This window comes from Ammodytes marinus (assembly GCF_949987685.1).
Source record: "Ammodytes marinus genome assembly, chromosome: 1".
NCBI classification, from domain to species: Eukaryota; Metazoa; Chordata; class Actinopteri; order Uranoscopiformes; family Ammodytidae; genus Ammodytes; species Ammodytes marinus.
The window spans coordinates 25,531,145-25,543,438 of NC_137230.1; the positions used below are offsets into that span (position 1 = coordinate 25,531,145).

General features: G+C 40.6%; 1 protein-coding gene across 6 annotated transcripts in view; it reads right to left on the reverse strand.

Annotated features, from left to right (window-relative positions):
• Nucleotides 1-4,726: 4,726 nt before the first annotated feature.
• esrrga (estrogen-related receptor gamma a) overlaps nucleotides 4,727-12,294 on the reverse strand; it is a gene marked incomplete at both ends in the record, with an annotated part of 68,530 nt that continues 60,962 nt past the window's right edge. For all 6 annotated transcript variants that reach the window (XM_080038604.1, XM_080038603.1, XM_080038602.1 and 3 more), the window contains 3 exons: nucleotides 4,727-4,971; nucleotides 8,592-8,754; nucleotides 8,848-8,954. In XM_080038604.1, coding sequence (XP_079894730.1) covers nucleotides 4,727-4,971; nucleotides 8,592-8,754; nucleotides 8,848-8,954 — 515 coding nt within the window. The remainder of the gene's footprint in view (nucleotides 4,972-8,591; nucleotides 8,755-8,847; nucleotides 8,955-12,294) is intronic.

A 12,294-nucleotide genomic window follows, 5' to 3' on the forward strand; every position in this document is an offset into this window, starting at 1 on the left:
TAACTCAACCCAGACAAGTGCGACTCTTGTCTTGTCATTGTACAAGACATTTGTCATCAAACTATTACTGTTTAACTTGAAAAAAAAAATGTTCCAAGGGGAACACAACTTTGTATAAATAATATATTGGCTATGAGCAGCAAGTTTTATCAAAACCTCTGAAATAATCACATCATCTCCCTCCTGATTTTAGCTGGTGGGTTTGTTCTTTTGTAGTCCTGCTTTATTCCTATTTTTCTCCAAGCATGGTTACAATTTCAAAACATTACTTGATTGACACTGATAACTTTATATTCAAGTACGTTTGAAACAAAATTGTATGAGTATCTGCTACTAGCAAATATCCAACTTGATTTATTTTAATCCAGTCCAGCTCAGCCTTAATCAGCTCAGGGAGTCATGTGACATCTTTCATCGTGCTGGGTTGTTCAACATCACGCAGGATTTGTTTGACAACTGACAAATAAATACAAAATAAAAACAGAAAAGAGAAGAGAAACAATGGTAAGAAAAGAGCACCTTTCTTCTATAAGTTATTTGTAGATAAATGTACAGCGGATGATAAAAAACAAACATCTTTCCATCTTTCTGACAATGAGATGGTGTTTTGAAGTTATGATCAAAAAGGAAATTCCTCTCTGCCATGGCGGACTTCCCTTGTGTGCACCTGTGAAACAATTTGCATTGTATATTTACTCTCTAAAAACATCATTATGTTAATGTTTAAGACCTTTGATGAGTGCTATAATCTTTGACTTTATGCCACTTGTAGCGCAGAATCTATGAATCTATAAATGTGTATAAAGAGGTACAATTTTCATTAAAGGAGGTTCTTAATTCTGGGGGCCAAAGCAGAGAAACATGTCGATCACTTTTTTTTATTTTGTCGTAGAGCAAGATATTTTTTCTGGAAATGAGCTTAAAACAGGAGACAACAATGGGGGGAAGGGAGTGGAACAAGTTTTTCCTCTTCATATTTTTCTCTTTTAAACTGCTGAAAGTGTGAAGATAATGATGGAGCCGAGCCGTATGGGAGGCAGTTATGTACAGCGAGTTTATCAAAAAAGAGTCACATACAGTTCTGAATTTACTCAAATGTCCTCTTCGTCTCAGCGTTATTTAAACCTAAAGATATACAGTATAGTGTTTTATTCTACAGGAAAAGTTACACAAATGATCCCTTTTTAAAATACTTGTATGGTGTTTCTTCATTTAGATACTAAATATTTCATTATTTATGTATAGATTCGGTAAAGATGAATACTGTCATTTGATCTCGGTGGTCTAGTTACGTTTTTCCTAGAAGAAGAAGAGCCTTATATATCCGACGCGGTTCATTGGGAGAATCCTGTACCCAGACTGATCCCACAGACAGACAGCATGGCCTCTACTCTACTCTGTGTATCGTCTAAAGAAGAAGCACACAGCACAAGAACGGGAATCACCACAAGAAAAAAGTACACAGCAAAAAGCCTTGGAGGGACTGAACAGAGGAGGAAAGGAATCGAACAGATAGAGGACTTTTTAAATAACAAAAAACACAGATCAAACTGAAGAAACACAGGCTTTTTTTTTCCGTGACAGAAAAAAACTGCGAAACATGAAACACACATCGAGGCTGAACTACATTTTTTGTTCTTTTTTTTTTTTGATTTTGTTTACAATAAAATGTCTTATGTTAGAATTATAATCTGTATAATTTACAATATACAATGTTTAAGAAGGATGAGAAAAATACCCCTTACTAATAATACTGATGTTTGATACAGAGCATGTGATGTTAAGAGATCAACTTCACTTAAAAACTGCAGCACTCCTCAGCTGTGAAAAGTTGCCATTTTATATTAGATTACACCGTCATCTAGGTTACACATTTTGGCATTCTTATTCGGCTTTAGAAATGACATACAACAATGATTCAAAAATAAATAAAAATTCCCTTGACTGTCTCCCACCTCTTAAAGCTGCGATCAGTCCAACCACACAGTATGCAATCTTACTGTAATGATGAAATCAGTGATTTATAACTTGACTATAATTAGATGTCAGACTCAGCTTCCCATGTATTGTCGTTGAACACACTTACATTAAACTTTTAACACATATTTTAGAAAGTGAATGGAAATGACCTTACATTTACATTTTTCTCTAATTTAAATCGTATCCACCTAAAATGTGTGTTATGTCGAACATTTTAAGTACAAAACAAACTATTAGATGGATAACTAGCTAAGAGAACAAATGTATGTCTCTGTAGTGGATTCCCTCTTTACAATTGAAATTAATTTGATCAAATTAGATGACCATTTCAAAACATACAGATTTATTTCAAATGAAGTGTTCAACAAGAAGAAGTGGAAAAGCGAGTTAGCATAAAATGACAGATGATGTTTTTTTTGTTTATCCAGTCTAAAAGTGACGCGCAAAAGGAGCCCGGTAACAAGAGATACTGTATGCAAACCTCAGAACCATGTGATGATTGCAAACTGGATGTTGGATCTTTTAAGTATTTAGCTGGTTGTGTTATTTATTCAACCCCACAAAATAACCGTTCTTCATCTTGCTTTTACAGGAGCAGCATCTTTCCTGGTCCATATTTGTTCCTGTCTTAACTTTGTCTCTAACAAATAAAAATATCGACTGTTGTCTAATAGCTTATGGCAAGTAACACAGAGAGAGAGAGAGAGAGAGAGAGAGAGAGAGAAGCTGCAAACTCTCTTCTCTAATCTCCGTCCTCTCTCTCCCAAATTTAAGACTGGCACGTTATGTTAATATTGCAGACTTAGTCCATATGCACAAACCCCCTCCTTTAAAAACCACTATCGCTCAGAGTTTTTCTAAGATAAACGCTGATTTGTTAATACATTATTACTTGTTATATTTATATATATATATATATATGATAATTGCTGAAAGTGGACAAGCTGATAGAAAAAAGGAAAGACATTGATTGATTCAGTTTTTAAGAAGACAATATTAACAACAAAAAGAAAAGCCATGTTATATGTCATATACAGGATGACAGTTATTTACAACCCTAATACTGGTATCGTCGCTAAGATTATTTTTAGAGATAGAAATAAAGAAAAAAAGCAGGAGTTTCAAAACAATATGAGTTGTTTTACAGTCAGTTTTGTCAGCACACCGTTCCTTATGCTTTGTGTTGTGTTGAGTGACTGAAGCTCCCTCATCATCAAAACATATCTCAGTACTGACGCGATAGATGGGCTGAAAGTTGTGAAAGCAAACGGAGCAAGGGGGGGGGGGGTCGTGCTGAAGGGACACATTGCAGTTTTTGGATTTGGGGTAATGAGCATGTTCTGGACTATTCTTAAATGGCACAATGACAGACGGTCTTGTGTGTGGAGAGCTACAAACCTGGGACACTAAGCGGGCTGAAAATGTTTCAAAGAGACGAGGAGCGTTTTTGACAGAATAGCGGATTCACAGAGAGCGTGGAGTGAGCCTACATCTACCCAGCTGGACAAGCAGGAATTAATTTCTTAACATAATAGATCAAGTCTTATTTCACTGTCATATTTTTTTCCACTTATAACATGTCAATCAATCACACCTCCAGTGGTTTGAATATTTGAAAGCACTTTCAGCCACGTCAAGAGTTAAAAACACTCAAAACTATGTTAATACTGACAGGTTTGGGAGGCCGAGGTCACCTGGCCTAGAAAAATACAACAAACGTTTTAGTTGAAGTTGGGGAATTATGGGAAACCAGAAACTGAATTTTGGGAGAACCAGAAAGTGTTTAGAGCTGTGGTTTCCAGTCCTGGGCCCTTGACACTGGTGAGCCCTGCTGATTTTCATAAGAACCAAAAGGTTAAACAACTGGTGGAAGGGGGAAAACCAGCAGCTCTCTTCAGGGCCCAGCATTGAAAGCCACTGATAGATGAGAGCAGAAAGCATTTTGTTTTGGGTAGTGACAGTCAAGTTTGCTGGCATCCTTTGAATAGATGAGCTCCATTCTTTGGCAGGGCAAATCTCCTCTTCTTTTCTTTCCTTCTGTCCATCCGTCCACTTTTCATTGTACGTGTAATTTGACAACAAACGTCATTAATACTTCTTTAGTATTCTTTTTTTCCCCTTCTACTTTTCTTCTTTTTCTTGAACACATACAAAACTCTGTAGGGGGCAAACAGGGAGGGTGAAGGAGACACAAGTGCAGTGTTACAGTCTCTTAGGACTAAAAGGAAGAGTTTTTCAGTTTCTTTTAAACGTGTCCTCATTTAAGTGTTTGTCATTAATAACTTCTCAATCGTTATTAAATGCAGAGTTCGGCCATCTCCAATGTGGTTAATGGTGACTGTTAAGTGATTGTTAATAGTTTGAAAAGGGAAAAATCGTCTTCCCTTTGGTAATAAGCGGGTCAGTCTGTCAGCATCTTCCCCCCCAAAAAAACAAAAGGTCAAGTGAGCGGCCTTTTTGTCAAGAGCAGAGGGAGGTTTAGGAGGTGCGGGTAAGAGATTGAGTTACTTGTTTATTCATAGGGGGATGTGTCAGCAGACGTACTTCAGGGACATATTTCTGTGTGAGTGTGTGCGTGTGTGTGTAAAGAGTGTGTGTGTGTGTGTGTGTGTGTGTGTGTGTGTGTGTGTGTGTGTGTGTGTGTGTGTGTGTAAAAGAGCAAGAGGTCATTCAAAGTGAGAGTTTGAGTTGAAGCTCAGGCGGTTGAGACTGGGTATGTGTCTTAGCTGTCCCTTCCGTCCGTCCCTCAGACCTTGGCTTCCAGCAGCTCCAGGAAGAGTTTGTGCATTGGGACCTTGCCGTCCTGCTTGATGCTGTAGAAGTGCTGCACGGCCTTGGTGGAGGTCTGGCGGAGCAGGGGGAGGGTCATGAGCAGCTTGCCCGCCCGGCGAGGGTCCTCCTGGTGCTGGGAAGCCTCGTAGTCCTGCAGGGCCTCGTGGAGCACATCCTGCAGCTTCTGCACCGCATCCACGTCTTCAATGTGCATGGAGTCTGGAGAAGCAAGGGAGAACAAACACATGACTAAAAAAACTAAAGAAATATCTGATTTTGATCTGGCATTTGTAGTATTATCCCCCATCCAAAGTTCTTTCTTTTTCGGCTAAATCTGGACATGAGTTGTTTACGGTGTAGTAGAATGTGATTTTGTAAGTGCAAAATACTTTTTTACATTTTCATTGAAATATATTGTAAAGCAGTGTTGTTAACTGCGGGCCTATAGGATGATGTTCCAAAAAAAAATGTTGTCACTTAAAAACGTTATTTTAAGTACTTTACAATGAAACACCTCTTCTGCTCAAAATGCCAGTATATTATTTTAACATTGATCTGTCATGGAGATTTTTAAACCTAAGATTTTTTATTTGAAATTAAATTGAGGAATAGGGCTTTATATTCCATGTCTGGTCTGGTCCCTTCTCTTTCGTTAAAGTGTGGATCAGTGGGTGTGATGAATGGACAGATAGAGAGAGGAGTGGGCGGAGGAGAAAGAGATGGGCTTGTGGAATGATGGAGAGATGCAGGAACACCTGAGAGTCTATATGAATGTGTGTGTGTGTGTGTGTGTGTGTGAGAGAGCATTAAGTATCTGGCTGCACACATCTGTAATCTCTCTTTGAGCTGTAAGTAAGGTGCGTTTCAGCCTATGTGGCAGTAAAGGCTGAGAATGTCCCTCAATGAGAAACGCTCCATATTGCCCCTTAGGGAGGCAAAGTCTTAATGTGAGCTGGCCTTTAGCTCCCAACCTACGATCAATGTCTGCGATCAATGACTACATGCATGTTAAATAATAATCACAAGACAACTATTGATAGGCCACCACACCCCAACACACATACAAAACTACATCTGCAGAGGGGAGGAGACCTTTGAGTGCATGTACGCACACATACACATGTGCACACACAGTATGATGCACTCTTTTATGAACTGCATTGAGCTTTCAAAAAAACACTGTGTTCCTGTAGGAAGGTGGTGGAATATGTAAAAACCCCTGGGTGGAAGTTTTTTGTTATGACCTTTTATCACCAATCTTCACTCTCTTTTTTAGGGTAGTTGGGTATAGCGTAATGTCAAACAATGTCAATATTAAACAGTCCAAATTCCTGCATATTTGACATTTTGGAAGTTTATGTGTTATGCGTAGAAGGTATGACATGGTAAATGAAAAATGAGGGCAAAAATAAATCCGACATAAAATGTGTGCACACTTACACGTACACAAACACAGACAAATACACAGTGTTGGATCTATAGAGTGTAATGCATGTATCAGTATGCAGGACCAGACCAGTCAGTGGGTTGGATTCTATAGGGATCAATAGAAAACTCAGCTTCTATCGGTACTCAAATGTTCTACTTTTCCCTCTTTAAATAAGAGTGGGTGGTCCACCCAAGGGCGTGGAGAAGTCTCGCTGAGGGACAAATGGTATTCATTTAGGTTAGTGAGTTGGATTATTAATTAAATGTTTTGTTTATACAACAACTACATGACATTTGAGACAACAAACATGTGCTTAATGTACAAATGAATGAGTGTTAGTCTTAATTTAAAGAAATTGATATTCCTTGGTTTCTGAGTGGTCACCTGCAGTACAGCCTAAGAACACAAGTTAATATGAGGTTTAGTGAGTTTCACATTGTTCTTGATTATGTTTTGTGTTTGTATTTTAGCTGCCTGTGCTGTGAAACTCAGTACACCCACACGTAAAACAGCAGACCTTAATGAGAACACAAGGCGGTGAAAACACACATGTTAACACGGAATTAACAATGCACACACACACAAATGGATGTAGAGAAACACACGCACACAGACACACGCACGCACACACGCACGCACGCACGCACACACACACACACACACACACACACACGCACATGTCTCCTGTTTCCCATGGCTAGTTTAGCTGTCTTTACATGTGAGGCACGTTTGCTAACATTTCTTAAGGCTGGGCTTCATTAATGCAGACGATTAGCATCCTGTGAATTAATTAGTGTCAGTGCCCTTCAAAATGCTAATGCTAGCATGCTGTTGTCTTGAAGAGCAGTTAAGAGAGTCTGAGCAAATGCAACGTTCTTATTTGGGCGTCAGCTGTTTAGATTTCAATCAGCTAAAAGAATGACTATTTCAGATGTGAGTTTTTCTCAACAGTGAATTAGGTTTTGGATTGATAATTAATCTGGATATTTTTTTTATCTGAGTTGAGCGTGTAAAAGCATTTGAAACACATTCATTATAACAAATACAACACCACGAATAACTCAGAAATGAAGAGAACTGGATCTATGAGTTGATTAATTGATCATTAGTTGCTGCCTGTTTTTGTATTGTTGATCTTTGCAAAATAAATATCTGTTTCCTGATCAGACAAAAACGAGTAATCTAAAGATGTTTCAGACTCTTGGTCATTTTTCTGTATTTTGTGTCATTTGATGGACCAAAAGATTAACAGATGAATGAGAGAAAATAATTGCTGTGTATATGTTTCATTTAAGCTTGCTTTTTCCTTTATGCTTTGAAATCTAACGTTCCAACATTTAACAATTTTTTTAGTGTGTGTCATCCCACGAGAGGCAACGAGAACTATGTAACATCCGTTTGCCGAATATTTCATCATAATCATCAGCATGATCATTACGACAGAACCACCCAGCTTTCTCCACTTTCAGACATCAACATTTAGGCAGACACAGACAGAGACACACTCACACACACACACAAACAGGCAGGCAGAGCAAAGAGATTGATTGTCACTCATAGCCCACAGGAAAACATTAGGTCAATATTTTCTGCATGGGCATCACAGTGTGCTGTATGTGAGAGAGAATTTATTTTTTCAATGGATCACATTTAAGTACACACTCATCTGAGTGTGTGTGTTTATGTGTGTATAAGAGAGATAAAGTTGTATATTTGAGAAAAAGAGTGTGCTTGTATTTGTGTTTGAATGTGTTATGTGCATGTCTGTTGACGGTGGCAGAGTCAGAACAAAAGGTCGCTCCCTACCTATTCAAAGCCCTATTCCATTGCATTCTCTCATTTAAACACATTGTATTGACAGCTCCCCCCTTGTAATTAAAGAGTACTGAAGAGCTGGCCGGCTTCCAAGACAAAGTTCAAAAGACGGGTCATGGGAGGAAGAAGGCGCGTGTGTGTGTGTGTTCGGTGTGTGTGTGTGTGCAGGCGCGTGTGTGTCAGTCAGCTGTCGATGCAGCTGGACACATCAGAGAGGGGCTTTATCGACAGACTTTGGGTTCTAATGATTTCACCTTATTTAACAGGCATCTGAAGAGACGACTATGCTAATTGTAAAAGGGATCGTCACTTTGTTTGGGGGTTGAAGATGTGTGTGTGTGTGTGTGTGTGGTTGTTTGTACGGTCCCTTTGTGGATGTATTCATAACGGTGTGTGGCTTTAACAGTGGAAGTGGGAGGTTTGACAACTGCAGTCGTAAAAGAAAAAAAAATGTCTGAGTGTGAAAACATGCATCATTTGTCGCAGTTTTGTGTGTATGTGTGTGTTTGGAGTTCAGCCTTTTGATGGTTCAGTCTAAACGAGGCCCATGGGACTGGTGCCTGAGAGCTAAGCTAAGAGTGAATATATTTCCAACCTGAGTTAGCCAAAGCAATGGCCTTGAGAGTGACAAATTCCTCCTTCTCTAGTTTCATTGCTTTGTATTTCTTGACCAGCTGAAGGATGGCATTGTTCAGGTCCAGAAGTCCAGCTAGCTTCGACTGGTCCTCGTCCATTATGTAGTCCTCAGCATACACCAACTAAAGAGGAGGATGGAGATGTTGCAAATCAAACATTTGTTCTCATATAATTCAATAGAGTGAGATGAACAACATGAGGGCAAAGGCACTAACCTTGTCCTCAAAGGACAGTGAGCGGTACACAACGCGTAGGATCAAGATTTCCATCCATGCGCTCTGCAGTAGACTCATCTGGTCTGCCAGTGACAGTGTGGAGAAACCTGGGGAGATTGAGACGAAGAGGGAAAACAAGAAGGATGATTTAATACAGTTAGTAAAGAGTAAGCAGTCTTTCAAATAGTTAAGAGTTAAGTAAATTGATTGGCATTTAAAAGTAAAACAAAGCAGGGACAAAGGCAATGAAAAGAAGAGGGTCAAGATCAGCCTCCCCGCACCGCTCGCCCTCCACCCACCCAGTTGACCACAGTCCCCCTCTAGTTCTTCCCTCTCCCTCTCCACCCCTCTCCCCTTCGCCCGGGGCTGTTCTCTGGGGAAAGGCAGGCCTTATCTCCCCCTGACACAACCTCCATGGATCAATGTTAGCCATCGCTGCTGCACCGTTCAAACACAAACACATGCGCACACACTCACACACGCGCACACACACACACACACACACACACACACACACACACACACACACACACACACACACACACACACACACACTAATTGCTGCTAGGGCCTCAAAACTCCTGCTTTCTCCAGTGTCAATCCATTTGCCTACGTCTAAATCTGTCTGTCCCTCAGACACGATCCGTGATTTTTTTTTTATCTGTCAGTGTCTGTCAGAGACTGCTGCCCATCTGTGTTCCTGCTTCACCTTTTTCCTATTCATCTTGATACATACTCAGTCTGCATGTCCTATCTGTTTCAGAGTCTCCCTGTTTCACATGTTTGCCCACTGCCCAGTCTTTCACTTTATGTAATGCATTTCTTATATGATTTTGTTTGTGATATTTGACCTTGTATATTTCATATTTAACATACATTATATTTAAAGTAGCCCATTCCCTGGCTTGTTGTCGTTTCCTCTCTGTTATTCTCTTTCTGTCCGTCTCTCTTTAATGGAACACCTGCCCACTCACACCTTTCCTCACAGCTGTCCTCTCCTCACACACCTGTCCATTCACACCTGCCTGTCTGTCCATGTGTGTGCTCTTGTGTGTGTGCAGGCCTTCATAGGAAAGGCAAAGACAGTGGCCCATGTGGGCACACCTCTGTGTGTGTGTGTGTGTGTGTGTGTGTGTGTGTGTGTGTTTGTGTTTGTTTGAGAGAAGCATGCTGCCAGGAGAAGCAGGCAGAGGAGAAGGAAGACATTTCTTTAACAACAGCTGCTGCAATGTGTCTCCTCTTGAGATGGTAGGTGGTTGACAGTGTGTGTGTGTGTGTGTGTGTGTGTGTGTGTGTGTGTGTGTGTGTGTGTGTGTGTGTGTGTGTGTTTGTGTATGTATGTATGTTGGTGTATTTGTGTGTGTGCAGGTACTTTAGGGGCTCTTATCTCACAGTGTGTTGATGGGTAATGGCAGGCTTTTCATTAGGTCCATGTCGCTATTGTTGTTTGCAATGCGCTGTAATTCAGTCTATCTGCAACTGTTAACATTTCCAACACACGCACATGCACACGCACACACACACACGCAGCTTCACATATATACATACACATAGATGAATAGGAATACACTGGAATTAATCCAAATGTGTATGATTGATACACACAAGCGCGGCACAGTGAAGGGAGCAGTATCGTTGCCAACTGGCAGTGTCTTCCTCTACTTAATGAAATCATCAGAAGGGATTAGAGGTGAATTTCTTAAGGGGGTCTTGATGCATCCCCCCCTCTCCCACACACACACACATCTCATTCAGGGAGGCAGATGTCTTTAGGGGGTCCTTAGGACTTCACCACTCAAAGTGAGCAGGGGAAATGAGCGTGGGCATTGCTAAAATTAACACACACACTTATTGAATCTGTTCAAACCCTGGGGTCAAGTGGAGAGAAGAAGACATGAGGGGGGTTAATATGATTTAATGGTGTCACTGGATGTGTTTTTTAACATGTCTGTGTGTGTGTCTATGTGTGTGCATATGTGTTATTAGCGCTCTGGCATTGGGAGCAGTGAGGAGGGTTCAATCAATTCGGGCACATCCCTCTGGTGGAATCTGATCCAGGGCACACAAGGCACAAGAAGTGGGTACACACACACACACACACACACACACACACACACACACACACACACACACACACACACACACACACACACACAAACACAAAGAACCACACTCACTCACTATCATGTGCGCACACACAAAGAGTCAAAGAGAAACAAATAAGCAAGCACACACAAACTTCACACATTTCTGCACAACTGGTTGAAAATTAATAATATGGTTCACAGTCATCGAATACACAAACTTCTCTTTCCTAATTACAGGTAACATGCACACATATGTTTGTGCACGCACACACACACAAAAAATGCCAATAATTAAAACTCTGTGATTAATTTATTGAGCTGAAAGTGCAGCTTTTCTTATTGAGGTACATCAATGATTTTATCAGGATGTGGTTTGTGTGTGTGTGTGTGAAAGCATTTTGGCTGCTTTGGTGAATACGTGTGTGCTTATATTGTGCATTTGAACAAAACACACATACATATACATTGTACTGTGAGCGTGCTGACTTTTTGTTTCATCAGCATGTCTGTATTCTCTGTATATATGCACAAATTCCTATACATATGTGTCTGTGAGTCTCTGCATGTGCGTCTCTATCTGTGTGCATTTCTGTGTGTTTGTGTGTATGTGTGTGTGTGTGTGTATGTGTGTGTGTGCCTCCCCCCGTCCCCCTCCTCTGTCCACCAGCCTGTCTGCGCTGTTCAGCCATCCAATGCCTCTTATCTGTCTGATTAATAGGCGGCCAGCTTCAGGACAAATTAATTAACAGATAACGCCATCTCTCCCTTCTTCCCTTCCTCCCTTCCTTCTCATGAAGCGATCGATACAGCAGAAGAAAAGAAACATCAATGGGAATTTAGTGCTGATGATGGAGAGAGAGAGAGAGAGGTATTGATGGAGAGAGAGAAAGCACGAGAAAGAGTGAGAAGGAGGAGAGAAGAAAGGTGTTGGAAGGAGGGATGGTGGTGGTGGTGGTAGGGGGAGGGGTGGAGACCTTTCTTTCATACCTGTGATTTCGCTTGACAAAAGAAGGTTCCTTATTTGGCTCTAATTACATTTCCTTTCTGCCCATTGTTGATAAAGCATCGCATGCTATGTGTGGTAATGCGGGTGTGTTTGTGTATGTGTGGATGTTAAATGGATCGTATGCTGTTTGCTGTGGTGACTGTGGAGCTGAATGTACGGTGATGTAAAATTAAAATAAACTTCAAAGGTTTACTGAAAGATATTAACAAAAAAGTGGTTGAGGGGAAACATTGATATGGAAGTGAAGCCATTTGCTCCCAAGACACCATTATTGGACACATACTTATGTACCTGGTATGAGCAGGCTTGAGCTAAGCTTTCTTTGTCCTTTTCTCAATGTTAACTGAACACAAA